The sequence below is a fragment of the Cydia splendana genome, chromosome 3, assembly GCF_910591565.1.
Source record: "Cydia splendana chromosome 3, ilCydSple1.2, whole genome shotgun sequence".
Classification (NCBI taxonomy): domain Eukaryota; kingdom Metazoa; phylum Arthropoda; class Insecta; order Lepidoptera; family Tortricidae; genus Cydia; species Cydia splendana.
In genome coordinates, this window is record NC_085962.1 from 739,000 (window position 1) to 762,511 (window position 23,512).

At 39.7% G+C, this 23,512-nt stretch overlaps 3 protein-coding genes across 4 annotated transcripts; 2 read left to right on the forward strand and 1 right to left on the reverse strand.

Moving 5' to 3' along the window:
- Nucleotides 1-201: 201 nt before the first annotated feature.
- On the reverse strand, nt 202-9,239 carry LOC134806458 (uncharacterized). The gene is made up of 6 exons (XM_063779739.1): nt 9,077-9,239; nt 8,015-8,186; nt 5,176-5,282; nt 3,701-3,814; nt 2,071-2,201; nt 202-677 (listed from the first exon to the last, which is right to left on the reverse strand). Exons 1-6 carry the CDS (start codon nt 9,209-9,211, stop codon nt 494-496), a joined length of 843 nt encoding a protein of 280 aa, XP_063635809.1. The 5' UTR covers nt 9,212-9,239; the 3' UTR covers nt 202-493.
- An 819-nt stretch (nt 9,240-10,058) lies between these two features.
- On the forward strand, nt 10,059-14,537 carry LOC134806236 (uncharacterized). The gene is made up of 6 exons (XM_063779468.1): nt 10,059-10,347; nt 11,289-11,454; nt 12,249-12,466; nt 13,089-13,219; nt 13,613-13,726; nt 14,324-14,537. The coding sequence occupies exons 1-6, from the start codon at nt 10,183-10,185 to the stop codon at nt 14,382-14,384; spliced, it is 855 nt and encodes a 284-aa protein (XP_063635538.1). The 5' UTR covers nt 10,059-10,182; the 3' UTR covers nt 14,385-14,537.
- Nucleotides 14,538-17,548: 3,011 nt separating this feature from the next.
- LOC134806237 (uncharacterized) lies at nt 17,549-23,000 on the forward strand. 2 transcript variants are annotated; one of them, XM_063779469.1, is made up of 6 exons: nt 17,549-17,714; nt 18,056-18,172; nt 20,734-20,833; nt 21,351-21,441; nt 21,595-21,725; nt 22,808-22,908. In XM_063779469.1, exons 1-5 carry the CDS (start codon nt 17,577-17,579, stop codon nt 21,713-21,715), a joined length of 567 nt encoding a protein of 188 aa, XP_063635539.1. In that variant the 5' UTR covers nt 17,549-17,576; the 3' UTR covers nt 21,716-21,725; nt 22,808-22,908. The 2 variants fall into 2 exon arrangements, with proteins under 2 accessions (XP_063635539.1, XP_063635540.1); XM_063779470.1 differs by lacking the exon at nt 21,595-21,725 and having other exon boundaries at nt 22,808-23,000.
- Nucleotides 23,001-23,512: the final 512 nt, after the last annotated feature.

Consider the following 23,512-nt stretch of genomic DNA (forward strand, 5'->3'; position numbering starts at 1 on the left):
AAATGGATAAGTTATTGTTACCTGTTTTTATTCACTCATCAAAATTAAAAAAAAATACATACATTTCAAAGTATCAAAGTTACCAAAAAAAGTAAGTTTACTACAACCGATAATCGACAAGCTTCCATCTGATTTGGAATCAATTTTGTACAGAATTTACAATTTCGGTTTAGAGAAAAATTACGATGAAAGAGACAGTTAAAGCCAATACAATATATTTTTTTATATATATTCCTTATTTGAAAAAAATACTCATCGTCATTATCACTGAACTGAACACATCATAACGTCAAACGAGAATGAAGAAACAAAATGGCGCCTCAAATCTTCCTCACGCAAGAAGACCAGCCTTCGACGAGCTGGTACAAATAGAAACACTCCTAACTGCTGTACATTGGTGGACCTTAACGAAATACATAAGGTCCACCGATGTGTGAGGTGTGTAAACAGTGTGAGCGATGATGGTAGATTCGCTCGCTATTTTCGACTTCCTTTACCATACTTCTGGTAAGCACGGCAAAGCGGCCGCTTCCTTCTGGTCAAACTTCTTAATGTAAATAGTGCAGTCAAGATGAGGGGCGCGAGGGTAGAATATGCTCTGACCGAAGCTGTCCACAAAGTCGGCGTATTTCATCGACCACTCCTTCGTCATTCCGCAGCGCTCACATACTCTTTCACTGAAAAGATGAAATTAATTTTCTATTAAAGGAAAAAAATTAAAAATTTACGCTTCCGGCAGGATTTGAACCCGCAACCTACACAATCCGTGCGTTTGCTCTTAACCAATTGAGCTACTAAACTAAGAGCAATTTTTTCCATGTTTTCCTTTGAATTTGGAATATCGCTCGCAGACGTATCTGCTTGTTTAAAAATAGATGAAATTAATTGCCGTACAATCAGCAGCAGAAGTTGCTTAGCGGGCGAGGTGTTCAAAAATACGTTGACGCTCTTATTCTGTAAACAATGATAAAGTCGCGTCAAGATCATTTTGAACACATGGCCCGCGTAGCAACTTCTGCTGCAGACTGTATGATTTTGTGGATTTGGAACTACGTAGTGAGAATAAGATTGCCACCATGATCTTTAGCCTAATTGGTCATGTTGGCTATGTTTTTTCGTTTCAGCAATGTGGCAATTTCCATTAGCAACAACCCCAACAAGGGCCCAGGTCACCCCACATATTATGTGCAAGGTTATATAATACAACAATACATGTTTATCCCTAGAACTTAACCCCTAGAACCCCCTCTTTCTTCTCCTTTCCTTATTTCTCTTTTGGTATACGTTAACATCTTTCTTCTCCTTTCCTTATTTCTCTTTTGGTATACGTTAACATCTTTCTTCTCCTTTCCTTATTTCTCTTTTGGTATACGTTAACATAATTTGAGAACCTTGTTTTAAAATAAAAAAAAACCGGCCAAGTGCGAGTTGAACTCGCTCACGACGATACCAAAATGTAAGTGAATGTCAAAACCGCATGCCAATGAATTGTCAAGGAATGTCAAATTATGTCAAGATGCAAGGAGTGGTGCCGATGCACCAACAAAAAGATAGCAAATATAAGACCAGAGTTTACTGTAACGTTTGCGTACCGTCGTGAACGGCAAATAACTCACGTTTGTTGTATGGGGGCTCCCTTAAATATTTATTATATTCTGTTGCCTAGTATTTGTTGTCATAGCGGCAACAGAAATACATCATCTGTGAAAATTTCAACTGCCTAGCTATCACGGTTCATGAGATACAGCCTGGTGACAGACAGACAGACAGACGGACAGACAAACGGACAGCGGAGTCTTAGTAATAGGGTCCATTTTTACTCATTGGGTACAGAACCCTAAGAACATGATATTCGCGCTCCCGGGCACGCACTTCCATCTCGCTCACTCTTACGCTCAGTGCGAGTGAGAGAACACGAACTTACTGGGCCTTAACACATTCATTGCAACTAACTGCTACGGGTTACTTTCGTAGCGCGTAGCCACGGTTTCGCCGTATGTAGCGCGTAGTCGATACGAACAGTGTACCCGACAGGCGGGTTCTTGGTCCTGATTGTGTTACTGGACTTACACGTAAGAATTAGTACAGATGAGCTGTATGAGCGGGTGCCGCAACAGCAGGGCTTCCTTAAGGGCGTACTTCAATAACAACGTCGCTACACCCTGACTCGTCACATCTAAAGTTGTTGTTAACACCTCGATCTGGAACAAAAACGGAAAAGTGCGAATCGGACTCGCCCGCCGAGGGTTCCGTACTTTTTAAGAGGCATTTGAGGCCTATAGAATTAGGAGGCCTTTGCCCAGCAGTGGGACAATGTAGGCTCATAATAATAATAAGCTTTTTTATTGTTTTGTAAGTGTTTTTATATTTTACTTTTATATTCATATTATAAAAATACCTAACTTAAGACGAAAAATAAATAAAAAGATAAGCTTAGAATAAATTTAAAAGTGAAAAAATTCTGTCTTGTGTGAGGCTTGAACTCACGGCCTCTGACTCGATACTCCAGATCACTAGATCTCTCTCTCTTAGATGGGTCTAGATTTTTAGTATTTGTTGTTATATTATGTAGTTATAGCGGCAACAGAAATACATCATCTGTGAAAATTTCAACTGTCTAGCTATCACGGTTCATGTGATACAGCCTGGTGACAGACAGACGGATAGACAGACAGTGGAGTCTTAGTAATAGGATCCCGTTTTTACCCTTTGGGTACGGCACCATAAAAATAACATTAGTTATTTGTTTTATAAGGGAGCAAAGTTGTTGTTTAACCGCTCGTGCTAATATTGACACCCGAGCAAGCGAAAGCTTCCAAAATTGAACCTCGACATTTTTATTTTACCGTTCTCTCGCCATGCATGATTTATGTATCCATGCAGCTTTCTAACACTAACGATCAGGACGAGGACGGACGGACCGACGGACATGGCGAAACTATGTATAAGGGTTCCTAGTTGACTACGGAATCCTAAAAAGTAGATAGATATAGATCTTGGGCTCTGAATCAGTAGCTGAGATGAGATAAAAATAACTCTACGGTCTCTAAAAAAACGCATTTAGGTACAGTAGAATCCGCATATAATGACATCGAAGGGAAGTGACAAACACGTCATACTAAGCGAATGTCATATAAAACATAGTTGATTAACTTCTTAATTTGTTAATGTTTACAAATTAGTTTCAAATTCATTTGTGGGAGAATCAAAAGTAAAACAACTTACACGACACGCACGCACCAAACATCCTCGCAGGGAAAGACGTGGGGACGGCCACGAAAACCAGCGAATGTGTCAGTATAACCGGACATAATTTCATGGAAATAGGATTTATAGGTCATAGTAAGCGGTTTGTCACTATAAGCGAAGTCATCTTATCCGACTTTGTCACAAAGTATTTTATATGAAAACCAAACTTCGCACAGTGGTTAAGTAGGTCATAGTAAGCGGTTTGTCACTATAAGCGAAGTCATCTTATCCGACTTTGTCACAAAGTATTTTATATGAAAACCAAACTTCGCACAGTGGTTAAGTAGGTCATAGTAAGCGGTTTGTCAGTATAAGCGGAGTCATAATAGACGGATTCCACTGTAACTGATTTGCAAGACCGAAGTGATCCTATAAGCGTTCCTTGATCCGTGAACAAAGTTTTGTACGGAACACTAAAAACCTCATTAATAATTTATGTATAAGATACTACCTCGTAAATATAATCCACATTGTATTTCTTCCACAAGTTGGACTTGTTGTAACAGTGGGAGTAGAAGTACATGCGGTTCCGCTCTGGCACCGAGGGGGTGGCATCACCCCATTCCTGGGAAACAACCACATAATTAACCTTTTAACCACCGAGGACTGATATATATTATAAGACATACAAAATTTTTCGCCGCGGTCTGATAAATAAGAGAAAACTTCGTGTAACGTGTAACTTCGTACCAGCAGCGACAAGAGCACGCTCGATTAAAAATTCTATGTCGGTTAAAAGGTTAAAATAAGATTATTTATTAGCCTTCTTGAGCTTACTGTGGGGCTTAGTCAATTTGTGTTAAAAATGTCCTATAATATTTATGTATTTATTAATTTAATATGTAGGTATATCGCCTTCTATAATATTACGCTTACCGTCAGACGGGCGGTGTGCTTGTTTGCCACCAACATGTTAATTAAAAAAAAAGAATTACCGAAAGTTCTTTTAAATCTTGTGACAATTGGCATCATTATCATCATAAACATCGCAAGAGAAATAACTGTTTTTGGGCGATGTAAAAAAGTTTTTTTTTAAATAATACAATGATGGTGACAAACAGGAATACGGCCCGTCCGATGGTAAGCGGTAACCGTAGCCCATGGATGTCTGTGACGTCAGCAACAGTGAGATATGTCGAATTGCCGCACCTGTCACCGTGGTGAAATAGGGGCGACTAGGTCGATTCGTGTAGGAATGTCCCATATATTTTTTCTTTTTGAATCCGCAGACCCAAAAAAATTGTGTGTTTGTCTATGTATCTGTCTGTGGTACAGTGCGGATGCAGATGCGACTTTTTACAAGCTTTTATTTAGTTTCACCTGACCGTTGTCTGTCTGTCTGTCTGTGTGTAATCAAATCTTGCAAGTTAAATTTGATCCACTTCCCAGTTTCCGATTGAGCTGAAATTTTGCATACATACGTAAGTCGGGTGACAATGCAATATTATGGTACCATCAAGCTGACCTGATGATGGAGACAGGAGGTGGCCATAGGAACTCTGTGATGAAACAACGCAACCTAATTGTGTTAGGGGTTTTTAGAATTGTCTACATGAGTATTAGTCGTTTGTCGTAAGAAAAGTACAGTCAGCGATAAAAGCTTGTACCAAAAATGAAATTTTTTCCAAAAACTTTTATATGAAAGCATGTTTTCTATACTAGGTTACTTAAGCGTAATAAGTGCACTCAATTAAGTCCCTGTTCTGTTTAAATTACAGTTGCAATGCATAATTATTTTCCATCGTATTTTCACGGAAACGTACGAACGTGTCTTGCTATTTCAGTCAGCCTCGGTACAAAAAGTACTGACGTTGACTGAAGTAGCATGACAAATACGAACGTTTCCAAGAAAATACGATCGAAAACAATTATGCTCTACATCTGTATGCTAAATTCGAGCTAAGTCAGACAAAGACAGACAGATACCTCCATCTCCCTCGGCTCCCAGGGAAAGATCTTATTGGCGACGAGAACGCCAATTAGTTTGCATTCTCCTGTTCGCTCCGTTTGCCTCATCGCTAAGAATCGATCGCCTAGAAACAGTCAAAAGTCGAAACTATAAGTACTATAAGTATTAACCCTTAAACAGGCCTGATGCATTTTTTTCTTTTGGTTACTGATTCGGGTAGGTAATAGCTTTATAAGAAAAGTAATACCTGATTTTTTTTTATTATCACTCATTCAGGCCTTTAACATCTTGACGGATGATTTATGCAGCGTCTGTAAGCGAGGAACAACGTCTCTCGTGGCTGTATAAGCCAATGCGGGACCGGTATTTGCGACCGCATTTATGGCAGCTGAAGCAGGCATTATCACTAATTCATTTAAAAAAACCCGGTGGTTTTTATATGCCCACTGCCCGTTACCAATGGTGCTACGTGGTCCTTATATGGCCACTGCCTTGTTAGCCATACAGAGTAGTTTTAAGGGTAAGTCACGTCCACATCCCATTTACACTTCCGTTACAAAATGCACTAACTGCCAGCTTGCTTGGCTCGCGCGGAAGTCGAAACCCATAAAATTGACCGTATTAATATTTAATTTAAAAACCAAAGGAAAATATATTACTTTTGTACTATGAGGGTTCAGTCATACTAATAAAACTTACCCTTAAACTTCATGTAAACTCCCTGCAGGGCAGTGGCCACATAGAAACCACTTGAACGTGCCCCAAACGGGCAGAGGGTTCATACAAACCACAAGCTTTTAGAGCGGATATTTTATCAGAAAACAATAACTAAGGTAAATTATGACTTACTACACATACATTATCTAATAATCTATTAAAAAAAACCGGGCAAGTGCGAGTCGGACTCGCGCACGAAGGGTTCCGTACCATAATGCAAAAAACAAAAAACAAAAAAAAAAGCAAAAAAAACGGTCACCCATCCAAGTACTGACCACTCCCGACGTTGCTTAACTTTGGTCAAAAATCACGTTTGTTGTATGGGAGCCCCATTTAAATCTTTATTTTATTCTGTTTTTAGTATTTGTTGTTATAGCGGCAACAGAAATACATCATCTGTGAAAATTTCAACTGTCTAGCTATCACGGTTCGTGAGATACAGCCTGGTGACAGACGGACGGACGGACGGACGGACGGACGGACGGACAGCGAAGTCTTAGTAATAGGGTCCCGTTTTACCCTTTGGGTACGGAACCCTAAAAATACAACATAAAATACGTACAGTATTTTTTTTCGGCGTAACAGACGCGGCTTTATAGCGGGAGAAACGTACAAAAACTGCCATTTGTTGTTGTTTTGAAATTGACAACTAAAATGTCAAAGAAATTTGTATTGACACCTCCCATTTTTCTACGTTCGGAAATCACCCACTTTATTGACTTTACGGCAATGACATTTGGCGGTCGTTGTATTTACTCTGCTCGTCAAAAAAAAATCATTTGCTATGTGGTACTTATAGAATACACTACCTGTTTAAGGGTTAACCGTTTCGGTGCGGATGGCACGACAGGCGTGTCATCAATGTTTTTAACGTGTGGCGTATAACACGACAGGCGTGCCATCATATTCTATGGCGTAAGGCATGCCTCGTGTCATGAAATAATTGTTCGCCGCCATAGTTCTAGCGCTTTCTTCTTCTTCCTCGCGTTATCCCGGCATTTTAGCCACGACTCAAGGGAGCCTGGGGTCCGCTTGACAACGAATCCCAAGAATTGACGTAGGCACTAGTTTTTACGAAAGCGAGTGCCATCTGACCTTCCAACCCAGAGGGGAACTAGGCCTTATTAGGATTAGACCGGTTTCCTCACGATGCTTTCCTTCACCGAAAAGCACAAATAAAGCATAGTTGTTGCTCTTTAATAATTGACCGAGCGTTAGCGAAGTTCTCTGTTTCAGCTGGGGCAAAAATGCTTTCGTATGTCCGGATGTTCTCCTCTACAGGTCGCAATTCTCAACAGATTCTCGTGAAATTTGTGAGCAGGTCAAAAAGATTTTTTTGTCGATTCAGCTATTGGAAATTTTGCATAATGGCGGAGCCGTACATTTATCCAGACCTGCTAGCATAAGTTGCATTCGAGCGCGCGACTCCATGCATCTAGGCTAGATGCATAGCTATGCGCTTATGCGCTAGATGATCTAGCACGACTTCAAGTATTATGGTCTGGCGCGCGAGAACGCAACTCATAGATCGCCCTATCTTTGATCATAAGTAGTATTAGGTACATACCTACTGTATTGATAGTATTTTTCAGCCTCAATACGATCGCTTCAATACAATTTTGTGAGATTTGACATTTTTAGGTTACAAATTATTATGGACATGATACCTGCCACCTTACCCATCGAGTTTGCAATGGTGTGTTGGGCGGGACATGTTGCTATGCAGAGTGATGGCAGGTGGACTAAAATGTTAACAGAATGGTGGCTTTCGGAAAAAAGAAAAAAAAATCGTATTTTCTTTCGGATGAAAGAAGCGCCTGACATCCGTTGGCTCGTTGGGTGGACATCCGGAAAATTGCGGGTCATTTCTGGATGAGATTAGCTCAGGACCGGGACAAGTGGCGTACTAGAAGAGAGGCCTATGCTCAGCAGTGGGCGATGAAGAGCTGATATGATATACTTACTTACTGCTGTGGCGCAACGACCCGAAGTGGATCTTGGCCTCCGACACCAAAGACCGCCATGCTACTCTGTCCAAAGCCGCTTCTGTCCAGTCGACGGCGCCGACTTCGCTAAGGTCTTTCTGCACTTCGTCTCTCCAGCGGTACCTGGGTCTGATATGATATAGTGTTGACTAACCAGTATAAGCGAACTTGTCGGTCATGACCCTAATGTAGTCATTATCCAGGTGCATCCACAAGGAACAGACGCTAGGTTCCCGGGACCAGTAGTGTTCGTATAGGAAGTGGGTGATGAGGGGTCCTGTCGATTGATCTCCGCGCATTACCTTCGTGTTGCAGATGTTGAAACACTGAAAACATGACCGATTTATAGGTCTATTGTTTAACTGAGGCGGTTGGTAAGAAGACATCGGATTCTATGGGGCAGAATTTATTGACAGCCAGGGAGGTTTAAATACCAGTGATCGCCCCCAGTTTCGTTTGTAAATGTAGGTATATTATTTTTGTAAGTATTATTTCGGGGTCGATGATAAAGTTTACACAAACAAATATCGTTGTCTAAGTACCCACAACACAAGACTTTGTGTAATAATGTCCTTTAATATTTAACAGTTATTCATTTATTTATTCTGATTTACAATTAAGTCAAAAAATAAATAAATAACTATTACATAGGCATAAGGACATTAATGTAACTTTTTTGCCAACCCTGAGCTGGGATTTAAATATTTTAGGTGAATATATATCCGTCTCGCTAACGAAAGCGGCTCCTAGAACTAGTGCGATAAGGACAACGCCAAACCTGGCGTTGCGTGGCTTTGAGATTTTTACGCAGGATTTTTTGCCTGGTAAAAAATCATTGCTCTAGCTAGCTTCAGAAACTACGGACGAAACAGTCTGGTACGTTTGTACGGAGAAATGACCACTCCTGTTGCCTCTTAAGCTTAGCTAAATACATATATGATAAGATACCTATTTTACCTGCCTAGCAACAGGGCTCGGAACAATTTTTTTTGGGAAACCCGAAGTAGCCCAATATTATTAACTATTTTAATTTTATGCTCTTTACGTAGGATTGAATCATGTGTTTAGGTAACAACATTGTATTATTAAATTGTCCCATTAAAAGTGAAATAATACACCAAAGAACGAAAAAGAACGTAATAATACCGGTATTTTTTGTACGAAGAAAAAACCGGTTCCGAGCCTTGCCTAGCAAGTAGAAAAAAAGTAAAATTACCGGTCTCCTATCAGGATAGTCCAAGTATGCACATACTGAAGGTTTTCTGAACCTTTTGGTAACCAAATTGGTGGTAGGAATACACTTCAAAGACGGCTTGAGGATAGCAGTTCTTAGAAGATTTAGGCTATTCATTTTTTACTAGAATTTAGTTTTGGAAATTTTATTTAATTGTCCAAAGCTTTTAGGTTAAGTCATTATTTAGAAACTTGTTTTGAAGTAAATTCCATGTAAAATCTGTCTGAGCTGCTGTCATTTGTCATACTCATAATACTAAGAAGTTTTATTAGGGGATATTACTGCAATGTTCTGCCGCCAGAGTGCAGCACTACCGACTCTAGTAAATTCATAGACTAACTTATACATACTGTGCCTTAAACTGTTTTTTGACAAGTTTTCACAGACACTAAAATATGACATTGATGCATCAAGGCGGTTTCTTAACAAGGGCCTACCGGTAAACGCGAAAATCGAAATTTAGTTATCTGCCTCTTTATCGCTCGAATGTGCAAGAGTGATAGAGAGATTAGATAACGAAATTTCGATTTTCTTGTTTCGCGGTAGGCATGTGGTTTGTTTACTGTATGTGCCACAAAGGTGCCACTTACGCAGAGCTTTGCCTAATATTCCCTAATTTAAAATACAAATTGTAATTTTGATAATGTAGCCAATGTAGGATAAAATAAAGGACCGAAATTTTAATGTTACAAATGTTTAACTACCTAATGAGAAAAGTCATCATCATCATCATCATCTCAGCCATAAGACGTCCACTGCTGAACATAGGCCTCCCCCTTATGAGAAAGGTATACTTAACTAATCAGGTATTTCCGAATAAATTCCAAATTTACTTACTATAATTCCATCGTGTGATTCCATTCTCGGAAAAAATGCCCAACAGTAACACTTAATAAACACATCAAACCTCCTTCCCATAAAACATCAAACCTAATTTAAAAACAACTAAGTATCAAAAGAAAAAACTCAAACGTCAGTCAACCCGTCACCGAGCCACGATTTAACGTCCAATTCCAATAAATTATCGAATATTCAAGTAAAATGGACTGACACAGAAATTTATAAATTCGGGAACCCCAAACCCACTCATGTTCGCTATTTTCGAAACAATTTATACTATTAATGTGTTAAGGGGGTTCCCGACACACCTAAAACATAGTTGCAACTTTATTGCAGACAGGATACCTGTATTATTATGCCGTAGAAGTTATTCAGATACGCCGAAGAGTGACAGTAAGAAGGCTGTCGTCAAAGTGAGTGACAACAGTTAAACTACTCAACAATAAGCTTTTTATTTTATATGATAAACTGATCGGCAATTGGCTCTAGTCACACCTGATGGAAAGTGATATGAAGACAGAGCCTAAGATGGAGCTCACTGGTTCAGTAATAGCCTATTCACTTTTGCTTTAAAGAGACCGAGATCATATTTCTCAGGGAATACAGATGACGGGAGCGCATTCCATTCCTTAGCCGTCCTTACCAAAAAAGACGAGGCAAATCGTTTTGTGCGGACAAATGGAATATTAACAACGAACGCACTCTCCAGAATGTATTCGATAGAACACCGATAGACTAGCTTAGCTTAGAAACAAATTAAAAGTGGAATAATTCACTGTCTTGGGTAGGAGTTGAACCGACGACTACCAGATCGTTAGCCCGGTGTTCTTCCGACTGAGCTACCAAGAACTTACCCAATTTAGCGAATATTTCCACCATTTAAATGAGCCTTAGGATCCAAGATAGTGAATTTTAACTGTGTAGATTACTTACACAATATTTTTTTCCCCAATCGTTTAATTCCCATTCGCGTTTTTCCCCATATTGTTTATTTTCCATACGTCATTATCACCGAAATTAAATTTTCTTACACTATTTAATAATAATTTAATAGATTTATTAATAAATAAAAATAAAAAAAACCAATCGTATTTTTCGCTAAGTATAAGTAATTTTTTACCAATCCGTACTGTTCACATACCTCTTTCGCTTCCTTCACTTCCGGTTTAGGGTGCTCTTGACCTTTCTTTAGGATTGCCCCGATCTGATCAGAGAAAGTCCGCCGAGGTCTACCCCTGTCCCCTTCCAACTTCCGCTTCTACTTCTCCCTTACACACTTTGTTAGCCTTCTTTTACACTATAGGTACCTAAATCATTTCAGATGCATAATTCATCACTAGGATTTTTCTTCCAGGTACAAGGAACAGACACCGAGCAACGTCTCCGCGTGCGTCTGACCCGCCCGTCGGATGTGCCGCGAGTGTTAAAATTCGTTCGCGAGCACGTTCGTGTTTGGCCTGGTCCGCTTGAGCCTAACCATCTAGTACTAAACGATTATGTTGCTAGGACTTTAGCTCAGGGTACGTACATCACCATCATCACAGCATTACCCTGCTCCGTCGTGTGCAGCCTGGCCCGCTCGGTATTGATCCTTCGGGCCGATTTCGACCATGGCGACCACCTCGACTCCTAGTTAGCTCGGCGCTCGTATGCCCGAATATGGCTGACGTAGCCGATCTTTGAGGTGAACCCCCGCACACATTGAGGGCACGTGAGAACACCAGCCACATACTGGTAGTTAGTGAATGAAAGCAGGCTGGCGTGCTTTCAGGTCGTCGCGTTTAGCGTCGAGGTCAACTTTACGTTGCTCCTCGAAATCGTGCACTTTGTCATGCACCAGCCTGCGACACTCAGGACGTTGTGCTGCCAAAACTTCCCACTGAGAGTGTTCGCTATTACGAACCTTATGTGTACGACTGTAGTACAGTCACTACTCGGGATTGTTATGCCATTTAGGGTTCTTGCTAAATTGGAAATTCTATTGCGCAAGTATTGAACAACCAATTTAGCTAGGACCCTAAATGGCGCAACAATCGCGGAGCGTGATGGTACCATGTACGACTGTAGGACTTTAGCTTACGGTACGTATCTCACACTGCTTTTACACTTTGCCGCGATAGACAGAGAAGAACTCAGGGTAGGAAGGTGCGACAGCTTGTGAATTCCTTCCTGCTCATGCTGCTGCCTTGATGTATTGTGGGATGGCTTTATAATCTTGTTTAATTTGCTAGGTTCGTAACCCACTCCAAAATCCTCAGTCTAGACCTTATAGCATATCTAGATCTTATTTATTTATATTTAAATTCCTTTACAGGTCACTCTATGCTAGCAGAGCAAACTCCCAACGTGACCCGCTCCGAGATCCTTGGCCTAGCACTCGTCGCAGCCGTATGTTCCTGGGACGCCGATATATTACAGCAATGGGCGAAGTATATACGATGTACGCGTTCGAAACGTCTGGTGAACTTCTCCGCGCACTGTCTGAGGGCGCCGAAGTTACATGAAAATTATGGTGTTGAGAGAATACTGCAGGTCAGTTTTTAAAGAAGACCTGATACAACAGTGCAAAATTGTAATATACAACATTAACATTTGTGGCTCATTGACAGAGAAAAACTATCCATATAAACAAAAGACGCGCGCTGGCAGCAGCATCCGTACCGGCCAGACTGCCAGCACGCGCGCAGCAATAAGGTTTGTACGTTCCGTCGCCTACAATTGTTATTACCTTCTCTTGGACATAATCAATAGCGAGTATAAAGTAGTCTACGTCCATAAAATCTACCAAAAACCTTTCGTAGGTCTAGGTAGCTCCTGCTGTGATAGGTGGGCAAAACCACTTAAGTAGCATGACTTGCGTTCTCGCGCGCTACTCCATACTGCATACTTGAAGTCGCGCTTGACATATAGAAGTGCGCGTGACTATGCAAAGGAGTTAGATCTACACTCTTCTTCTCAGCATATTTGCGTCCACTGCTGAACATATGCCTCTGTCATGGATTTCCATGTTGTTCTGCATGCAGCGTTCTGTGCCAGGGCGGCCCTGCTGTCTTTCTAATGTCGTTCGACTATCTGGCTCGTGGTTTTCGTCCCTTCGGCTACGATCGACTAGATCTACACTAAACATATCTAATAAGTAATACAAAATTTACAGGTAACCCTAATAGTACCGCCAGACAAGCCGAAGAGTGCAGAAATAGCCCTGGCTTTAGCCAAAACTGCCATCAAGCGTGGGAAGGAGGTCGGTTTTCCACTGGTACGGTTTGACGTCACTAATGATTCTGAGTAAGTTTTTTTTTATCTTTTTCTAGCTTTCTAAATTTTCTGATAGATCCTGATACTAACAAACAAGTATATTTTCTAATTTTAGTTATTTAGCCAAAGCCACAAAGGTTTCTTGCAAACCAAAGCGTAGTTTGACGCGTCCGGCCCTTTAATAAACTGTTCACACTTTAGAAATGTCATTGATGGTTCTTTAGAAAAAAAATCGTACAAATAATAATACTAGGGACCTATCTCATGTAAAATTTGCACACGAGCTCCGATAAACGTTGTTACTATATATAACATTTAAATCCTTTTATTTAACAAAATAAATTCGCGATAGACCCTAGAGTCTTAAATATGTTTTAATATAGTTCCTATATATTTTATAAATTAAATATTTTATAATTTTAGTGCAAAATCTTTGGAAGAACTTAACCTGAAGAATGAATGGTCTGTTTCATACAAGATCGTAGATATCACAGCTCTAAACCAGGACGCCCAAGGACGCAAAGAGGACAGAAAGAAGTGAGTTGTTTCTAGTAAATTTATTCTAAATAAAGAAATAAACACTTATATGGGTAGATTAACCCTTCTCGGGACAATTTGTGGCATAATTTGTTGGAAGAACTGTTGTCACACTTTCTAATAGCATAAGTACTTATTGGTTGACCCATTATGCACATGGCTTATATCTATAAAAGTGCGTATTTAGATAATTTAATTTAAACGAGTAAATGCCATAAACGAGTGATCCTAGCCCAACGGGGAACGTAACGTAATAGTTATTTACGATACAAGTGCGGAAAAGAGGAAATTCGAAACGAGTGGCGATAAATTAAAACAGGACCAAAGGAAATGTTTTAAATCGACACGAGTTGCGCATTATCTTTTCGCACGTGTATCGTACAACGTTTTACAGTTCATATGGCCCATTAAACTTTTGACATGCGCACGAAAAGTGCTATTTTACGCAATAGTGCGGGAAATTAGGACCATATGTACTGTAAAAGTATATTTTCTCATAAAATCATTTTTTTTGCTTCCAAATCAGCGTGTTTCCAAATCTCTCTGGATAAATTAAGCTATTTTATATAAAACTTGCAATTATCCCTTACGTTCCAGGGATGAAACAAGCAACGTCACTTCTGGTAACTTCGTAACCGTATACACCGCCAAGCTCTGAGTCACAGATGACCCCCGATGGAGTAAGCAAATTAACCTAGATGAAGGCAGCAAGGATATCTACAGCAATTCACAATGAAATTATCTGCGTAAATTAAGCCACCAATTATTTGGTGGCTTTGTGACGGTTTGCTAATAAAGCCCTTTTGTATAAGCTTTTGTTTATTCTCTATATATGGCAGCTATGAATAGCAGTAACACTTTTAACTTACCTTAAATTAATTTACCCATATTTTGAAATGCAACTAGGTATGTAATCTATAACAAAAACAGAACCGAATTAAAAAGGATTTTTTTTAGAACGCCATGTGTTTTTGACCCATGTTCTTTCACTGATATGTGTTAAAATGTTAAATATTGCCATCTACACGAGCATAGGCCAAAGTTGTGGCGCCATCTTTTCGAGCATACATAACCTCTTATTTGAAGTCTTAAAAACTAAAATGCAAGCTTTAATCATCCAGCCGTTTCGCTGACCGGACGATTCGACCTTGCACAAATCGTTGCAACGTTGCATTTAATAAGTTGGGCCAACCTGTCACTAGAACGTCCATTCAACCGAAAAACCGAATGAAAGTGAATAAATCTTCACAATACTTATTGTTAAAGAACCCATAGATCTAATCCTACTAGATTGTGCATGGAACTAGAACGAATACTTGTCACCATTCTAATTTCGATGGATGCGACCGCATATTTCAGACAGTTGCGATCACGTTCACAACTTCATAGACTTCAAAAAAAAGGAATTTCTCATTTCGTCTAAATCTTATTAGTTGTGTACCTATGTTCAACTATTACTCGGAGACTATCGGACTAATTTCGGAAATGACTAAGTTTTTTTTGTATAACGAAGTCTTACTCGATTACGGGATTCTGGAGAAATCGAGGGAATTTCTCAAATTTTATGGGCTTACAGCAGCGGTCGGCAACCTTTTAGCAGCCAAGGGCAACATAGCAGTTAACGAAGTGGACGCGGGCCGCATTTTGTTAATATTTATGACTTTATCAGACATTGTCATTTGTCAATATTACATACAGAATAGCCAGGGAGGCTCGCGGGCCGCAAGTGAGAGATTCGCGGGCCGCATGCGGCCCGCCGGCCGCTGGTTGCCAGCCGCTGGCTTACAGAGATTTCAGTATTTTTAAAAACACGTGCTTTACATCTAGAAAGGTACCGAAGTGTCTGTACCGAGAAGTGGGTTCTTGTTCTTTCTTTATTTGAATTTATTTTTGTTCGTAATCGTTGCATAATGCGGCGTCTGTTGGGGCATAGTCTGTGGCTGTGGCGAATCTAATTTATAGGAAAATGTAAGATGTTATGACACCTGTGGCTAATCATATTCCGGTTTGGAATTGTAACGGTTTAAATGTAACGGAAATTGGGCCTATTGTTTTTTCTGCTTTTGTTTTGCGAATTGGTCTACACTCTAGGTACTTACCTATAGCAAAAGATGAGAAGTATATTTTTTTTGTGGGTTTTTGTGGATGGGTTGGTATTAAGGTCATTTTCATTAGGCAATATTATAACATACTACGCACACTATAGTTTCTAGAATCTAGATACAGACAGCAGCAGAAGTTTCTATGCGGGCGAGGTGTTAAATATGATCTGAGCACAAGTGTGTAAATCATTTTGATCACTGCTACCGTAAATGTTTTTACGACTTATTAAATATGTTTTATTAGCATTCGGAAATTGCTCGAGATGGATGTAGATTTTTTTTACAAAGCAAAGACGCTAGCGGACTTTTATATTGAAATAAAAGAAAAATAAAATAAAAAATCAGTCTCGGACGAGACTCCATTTTACCCTCAGGTAATGAGACGTAGACATAGAACATTTTTATTTAACATCACATGAAATAAGAGTAAGAATAATTTATTGATAATAATTGCGAAAATGCGAACACAGATAACAATGGCAGAGTTAACAGATGGTGTAACATATTTTTTAGAGATAAACCTTAAATTTAGACTTGTAAACTAAGAAGTTGAGTTGGGAGCTTGACTCAGCATAATATAGCAGTGTATTTACTACAACGCTGGTTTTCAGGCAAAAATGTCTCAATAGTCCAATTCAGTCAAAGAATTAATTTTAAATGATGCCATATTCTAGATTTCTCGATCGTTTGTCAACTTTTACTCAATTCTTTGGCTCGTATTTAAATCCCAACTGCAACACCTTGCCCGATCCGCTTGACGGAATACTGCAATTGATACGTTAAAAAATGACCTTTCTTTAAAAACTAAGCAACTCTTAACTGAACAATAATGGTTCTTATGTCTTTGGAATAAGGTTGAAGAAGTGTCAGTTAAGTGTGATAATTGTTAGGGTTATTCTTGTGAAAGATCTAGTGGATGTAATGTTTGATTTGTATAAAATAAGTAGCAGTTGGAAATGACTGTCCGTTAGTGCTACGTTTGGATAAGGTGAGTTTGTGTTTAAATTAATCGATTAAGTATTTGAATAAATAAATAAAACAAATATTATAGGACCATTTTAACACAAATCGACCTAGTGCCACAGTAAGGCTCAATAAAGTTTATGTTGTCGGTACTAGAAGAACGATATGAGATTCATATTGACACTTCTTGCCAAAAATTGGAGTCAGTTTCAATATAAATAATAAATAAATATCAGGGGCAGTGTCGTGAATAACGCTTATTTTTAGGCTTAAAGACTCGAGCCCTTAAGACTCGACTATATTTGAGAATTGTATTAATTTATTTTGCGCGTATGGATGTAAGAAATCAACAACCTGCTGATCTTTGCTGCCTTTGAGGCGTTAAGCCTCGAGAGTCTTTAAGCCTCGAAATGAGCGTTATTCACAACACTAATCAGGGGACATCTTACACAGATGAACGTAGCCCCGAACGGCCCGAACTAAGCATAGCTTTGCTGGCTGCTAGGCGACGATACACATATTTATATAGATAGTATTATTTCTTTATGACGTTAAATTTTATAGTAACTGCTGAACTAAATAAGGTCATGTGGTAGGAAAAACATAGTTTATTTTCATGGGCCAAAAAATAGTATGAAGATTCCCAACAAGTGTTTATCTTTCCATTCTTGCCCCAGTGTTTCTCTTACCCTATCTAACCTTACATAGTTTCTTCTGCTGGCGATCCTACTTAATAAGCAAATAAATAAATAAACCAATATGTGTCCTTCAATGATTCAGGAACTATGGCGTTCAAGCTAATTCTTTTAGCAGCTGCGCTGCAACTAGCAGCATGTAAACCAACCCTAACGCTCGAAGATATGGAGGTAGCCGATGATACGGTGGCAGTGGGGTCTTACGTGCGAGAAGTGCGGGCGGCGGCGGTAAGTGTGCTTAAACTAAATAATCCATAGATAACACCATTAAATTCTCTGACCGGCTGATAAAAGTACCAGGAGCTCATAGCTCAGCAGGAGCTTTCTTCGACCTTCACGACATCGTACCGACTGGGAAATCATCTTGTCGCTCCACACTCCATGTACAAAAAGACCATAAAGCGGCTGGCAAAAGTACCAGGCGCCCATAGCTCTGTAGGAGAACGTGCGAGAGAGTTTCGGTATCAAATCAACAAGGTTTGAAGTTCAAGTAGTGATCTAATTTAAAACCACCATATAAAGAAACCTTAGTTCGGCTAATTCAAACCTAATTGTAATTTGTAACGCAGCCTCAAGACTACCACAAATCGTACCAGAACGAGGGAGACGGCGAGATCGGGTACTCGCGCAAGAAGCAGGGAGGCGGCAAGAAGGGATACCAGCACTTTGACAGCTACCACAAGAAGGTAAGATAATAAGTACTGAAGTTTTATAAACAAGGTGATAATTAGTAACCTATTCTGAGAATCAAATTACATATCTCTAAGTTAAATGTGGAGAAGACCGGCAAATAAAATATCTTCTTAAAGTATCTTCGTATTGGATCATCATCATCATCATCATATCAGCCAGAGGACGTCCACTGCTGGACATATTCCTCCCCCAAAGAGTGCCATAATGACCGGTCTTGCGCCACACGCATCCAGCGGGCTCTCGCGACCTTTACCAGTGCCCTATCCCACAAAACTTTACAAGTGTACAATAAATTGTAAACAATAAAATGTATATTCATCTCTTCTCAGCATATTTGCGTCCACTGCTGAACATATGCCTCTTTCATGGATTTCCATGTTGTTCTGTATGCGGCGGTTCTATGCCAGGTCGGCCCTGCCGTCTTTCTAATGTCGTCCGACCATCTGGCTCGTGGTTTTCCGTCCCTCCGGCTTCCCAGTCGAGGTCTCCAGAACAGTACTCGCTGGCCCCATCGGTCGTCATCCCTGCGGCAGATATGGCCGGCCCATTCCCACTTCAGTTGCGCAATTCTTTTGGCGATGTCGGTAACTCTCGTGCGTTGGCGAATGTCCTCATTTCGAATTCTGTCTCGCAGGGAGATCCCGAGCATCGCGCGCTCCATGGCTCTCTGTGCCACTTTTAGCTGGCGCACCCTTCCGACGGTCAACGTCCATGTCTCGCATGCGTAGGTCATCACTGGGAGGACGCATTGGTTGTAGACCCTGGTTTTCAGTGACTGTGGGATTTTGGACTTGAAAACATCGCCTAGCTTTCCAAATGCGCCCCAACCCAATTGAATGCGCCTACTAATTTCGGCATCCAAGGGGTTACCGTCAAGCGTTATTTTCTGGCCCAAATATACGTAATCGCTTACTCTCTCCATCGTTTTGCCTTCCAATGAAATGGTTGCCTTTTCAGCGGTGCTCATCCACTTTGTTTTCTCCATATTCATTTTCAGGCCAACTCGCATCGATGCCTGGCTTAGATCATTGAGCATGTGTTCGAGATCTTCAGGTGTCTCTGCGAGTAAAACAATGTCGTCAGCAAAGCGTAGGTGGTTTAAGTACTCTCCATCTATCTTGATACCTCTGCCGTCCCAGTTACAGTGTTTAAATACATCTTCTAGAGCATTTGTGAAAAGTTTTGGAGATATTACGTCACCTTGACGCACTCCTCTTCCGAGTGGTATTGAGGTTCTGGAGCCTTGAATTTGCACTGTCATTGTCGCTGAGCGGTAAAGGTTTTTCAACAGGTGGATGTATCTGTAGTCTATTCGGCAACGTTTTAAGGAGTCAAAAACTGCCCAATGCTCCACCGTATCGAACGCCTTCTCATAATCCACGAAGGCAAGGTAAAGTGGTATATTGTACTCAAGTGACTTTTGTATCACTTGCCTTACTGTGAAAATATGATCGACTGTACTAAAACCGCTCCTGAAGCCCGCCTGCTCTTTAGGCTGGTATTCGTCCAATCTTCGTGATATTCTCGATGTGACAACTCGTGAGAATACTTTGTACACTTGGCTTAGGAGGGCAATAGGGCGGTAATTCTTAAGACTTGTTTTGGCGCCTTTCTTGTGAAATAATGTGACCATGCTATTCTGCCACTCTTCTGGTATTTCACCGGTGAACAGAGCTTCGTTAAAGATCCATCGCAGTTCTTTCAGTATCGGGCGTCCACCTGCTTTGAGCAGTTCTGTGGTAATGCCATCTTCTCCCGGAGCTTTGTATTGCTTAAGTTGTTTCATAGCCTGCTTAACTTCATAGGTACTAATATCTGGAATGTCTTCAGTGTAATGTTTTGTCAGAGTTGCACGTGAGCACTCTGTACCGCCCGTCAAGTAGTGTGTATTTTGTGAGTCAAGTAGTGTGTATATTCATATTCATATTAATATTTATTATTAATAATGTACACATACATTACACGTCAAATATACAAACGGTGAAATAATAACTAAGCAAAGCATCAAAATAATGATATGAAAATTATGCACAAATGTGTACAATAAAATTAATTATTGTACGTACACAAATTACCTATGTAATAAAATTACTCATGAAAATTATTCTATTTTACTGTGTTCTACAATATTTCATTAATGTCGTAAAAGGCATTGTCAATTAGCCATTTTTTCAGGTCAGAATTTTCCACTACAAATTTGTTACTTGTATATTTTGTGGTACGCACATTTGTATTATTACAAACTTGTAACTTGACACTTGTAAAATTGTAATTGTAAGTTTTGTGGGATAGGCCACGGTCGTCAGTCCACCTTGTACCTTGCACCTTGTTCGTATTGGATGTTGAGGTCCAATACGAAATTTCTTTTAAAATTCAATTCAAGGGAGAGACACAAATGTCCCCATGTCATTGGTGACACAGTTTTTTCACGAAAATGTGTGTCAATGTTCAAGTTTCTATCTTCAACATCAGTTGATGCTGTGCGTTGTCAGTAACTAAGTTCATCTGTTTCGCAGTCATAGATTAAAGTGATTAAACGATTTTCTATTCACAGGACGGTGACAATTACGAATTCGAAAAGCAAGACTCCTTCGGACACGACGACGGCGGCAACCAGGGAGCATACAGCCACAACCACGAAAGAAGAGCAAAAGGTGACAATGACGCTAATGACGATATTCATGACTTTAGTGAGGAGGTAAGGGAGGCTGATGACGGACAGGGCGCGCACAGTCATCAATACGCGAGAATACTCGCCTTGGGTGGCAATGACGTTTACAAAGATACCAATGACTATAATAGGGAAGCAAATGAAAATAACCAGGGGGCTCATAGCCACCAATACGAGAGAATAGTGGGTAATAATGGTTATGGGAATATTAATGACTATAATAGGGCGAATGACGATTATCAGGAGGTTTACGACGATTATGACGTAAATGAGGAGGGTGAGGGGCGGGCGGCGAAGATAAGGCGTCCTCGGCCGTGGAAGTTTATTAGACGGCTTGTTAGGTGGTTCTTTTAAAAATGTATGATAACTTTTTTTTCTTGATTACAAAAGAGTCAGAAAGAATAGTTATGAAACTTTACTGTGATGTTATCAGGTATGTTGTAATAAACTGTTTGTTATAAACTATTGCTGTTTCATTTATCTAATGTGTTTGCTTACAGCCCAGAAGGAGAAGTACAGAGAGCCGGAATACGAAGGAGAAGAAAGAAGCAGCGGAGAACAGAAGGATGAACATACTCATGAGGAGTTAAAGTAAGTTTTACTTCCTTGCCTATTTCATGCTTGATTTACCAAAATGCCTTTTGCGCCTAGGTGCATTATTTTGCTGCCATTTCCTAGTGACAGATTAGTAGGTATGACAGACTTTTTTACTCTGCTGCTTATAAATTTACGCTTCTATTATAGATCGCTTCTAGAGAGTGTTGAGGCTTTGGAAGATGAAATTCCCTTCCCAATAAGAAAACGAAGAGATCTTGCCTCGCAAAGAAAACAGAAAATACCTATTTTAGCGATGAAAGTATTCTAATATGTTAGAGGTGAGATTATTGACTTGACTTGATTGTTTATTTATAAATGAATATTATACACTGAAATATTTTACTTAAATTTTCACTAATTTATAAATAAAAAGTCGCGATATTAACATATTTGGCCGGAGGTCTACTAATAATACTAATACTGAGGGAAGTAGTGTCATAAGGTGCAAATTTTGGTATCGGATTAATTCACTTAGCACAGATGTAATATACGTAAAGCTAAGCTATTTAAGCCCGGTAGACATCCGCCACCCCCTGGCAGGTAGGCAGGGGGGCAGTCAAAGTAATTTGTAATGGATCAACTCCGTTTTAACCACGTTAGAGGATGAATTTTTAAAAACGCTGAAATTACTTTTCTTGTATTCTAGTAATATGCACATATAAAAAGTGTCAAGCCCCACACTCGAAAAATTTTTTGATCTCCATACAAATTTTCAACCCCTATTTCGCCACCTTAGGGGATGAATTTTCAAAAACGCTGAAATTAGTTTTCTTGTATTTTAATAGTATATCTTTTAACGAAGTTTGAAATTCCTAGCTTAAAATAAAACATGAACCCCATACAAACTTTCATCCCCTTTTTAACCCCCTTAGGGGTTGAATTTTTCAAAATCTCTTCTTATCTCTTGTACACATTATAAATGTAACCTGGTGTGCAAATTTCAACTTTCTAGCATTTCTAGTTTCGGCTGATAATAGCAATAGTTGAATAAAAAAATAGCACGCCGGTTTTGATTTATTCGTCAATATTTTTTTGTATTAAACTGTACATCAAAGGTCTCAAAAATGAATTCCTCATGCCCGCTTTATCTGGAATTGATACCAAACTCGAGGTGGTAGGTAAATAGAAGCCGATATGCGGCGTGTAACTTTGGATGCCCCCCTGCCTACCCACCAGGGGGTGGCGGATGGCTACCGGGCTGGATTGGTTTAGCTTTACGTATACTACATCTGTGCCAAGTGAATTCATCCGATACCAAAATTTGCACGTCCCATACATTTGGTGACACTACTTCCGTTACTATAATGGTTCACGCCTACTTTAATTTTTTGACATCTTTTTAAATTACTTTTTTTTTCAGAGAGGGCGCCAGCGATGGCAACGGCGGCGTTGAAGCTCACGGCCACGACCCAAAAGATTATATTCTTCCCGAAAAATATGTTTATGGCGAAGGAGATGAATTTAACTTCTAGAATAAACATAGTTTAAAGAAATACTTATTTGACTGATAGTATTTAGGGTTGGGTAATTATAAGTTTTTCTTTGCATGTATTAAATAGTAGTTGCCTATGTATTTTTACAGTTGGCTAAAACAAAAACAAACTTCCGAATGATCATGGCATGAAATGAAATAGGTATCGAATGGCAGAACCGGACGCTTATGTAGAGTATAGACCTTTATAAAATAAACCATCAACAACAAGTTATGTAAAAAATCTTGCAAAAATAAAATGACTGACGGAAAAAACATGTTTTATTTACACAGCGACAGGTTGTCAGTAGAAAAAGGCGGCAATTAAAAATTTTGGCGCCATGAGTTGACTTCCCTTAGAAAATTTTAATTTCGCGCCTTTTTCTACTGACAAGTTGGGTGTGTTTCAATATCCTAATACAACTCTTTGGTTTCTGTATAATTTGCTTTGCTCATTGGAATAAGAGCGAATAAAATGTCAACCTCGTGTGTGAAACGAAACGTACATTTTGATTGCGTTTTATTATTGCATAGTTAAAACGTGCTTATGCCTCTTTTAAAGTTTTTGATGTCGACTAGTGCAATGGAAAAATA

Coding starts and splice junctions, on each gene's coding strand:
- LOC134806236 (XM_063779468.1), top strand. CDS start 10,183: ATGTTCGCTATTTTCGAAACAATTTATACTATTAATGTGTTAAGGGGG. Junction 13,220..13,612: donor GACGTCACTAATGATTCTGA/GTAAGTTTTTTT, acceptor TTATAATTTTAG/TGCAAAATCTTTGGAAGAAC. Junction 13,727..14,323: donor CGCAAAGAGGACAGAAAGAA/GTGAGTTGTTTC, acceptor CTTACGTTCCAG/GGATGAAACAAGCAACGTCA.
- LOC134806237 (XM_063779469.1), top strand. CDS start 17,577: ATGGCGTTCAAGCTAATTCTTTTAGCAGCTGCGCTGCAACTAGCAGCA. Junction 18,173..20,733: donor TTGACAGCTACCACAAGAAG/GTAAGATAATAA, acceptor TTCTATTCACAG/GACGGTGACAATTACGAATT. Junction 21,442..21,594: donor CATACTCATGAGGAGTTAAA/GTAAGTTTTACT, acceptor CTTCTATTATAG/ATCGCTTCTAGAGAGTGTTG.
- LOC134806458 (XM_063779739.1), bottom strand. CDS start 9,211: ATGAATAGCCTAAATCTTCTAAGAACTGCTATCCTCAAGCCGTCTTTG. Junction 8,187..9,076: donor ACTATCCTGATAGGAGACCG/GTAATTTTACTT, acceptor TCATGTTTTCAG/TGTTTCAACATCTGCAACAC. Junction 5,283..8,014: donor CGACAAGTTCGCTTATACTG/GTTAGTCAACAC, acceptor GACTGTTTCTAG/GCGATCGATTCTTAGCGATG.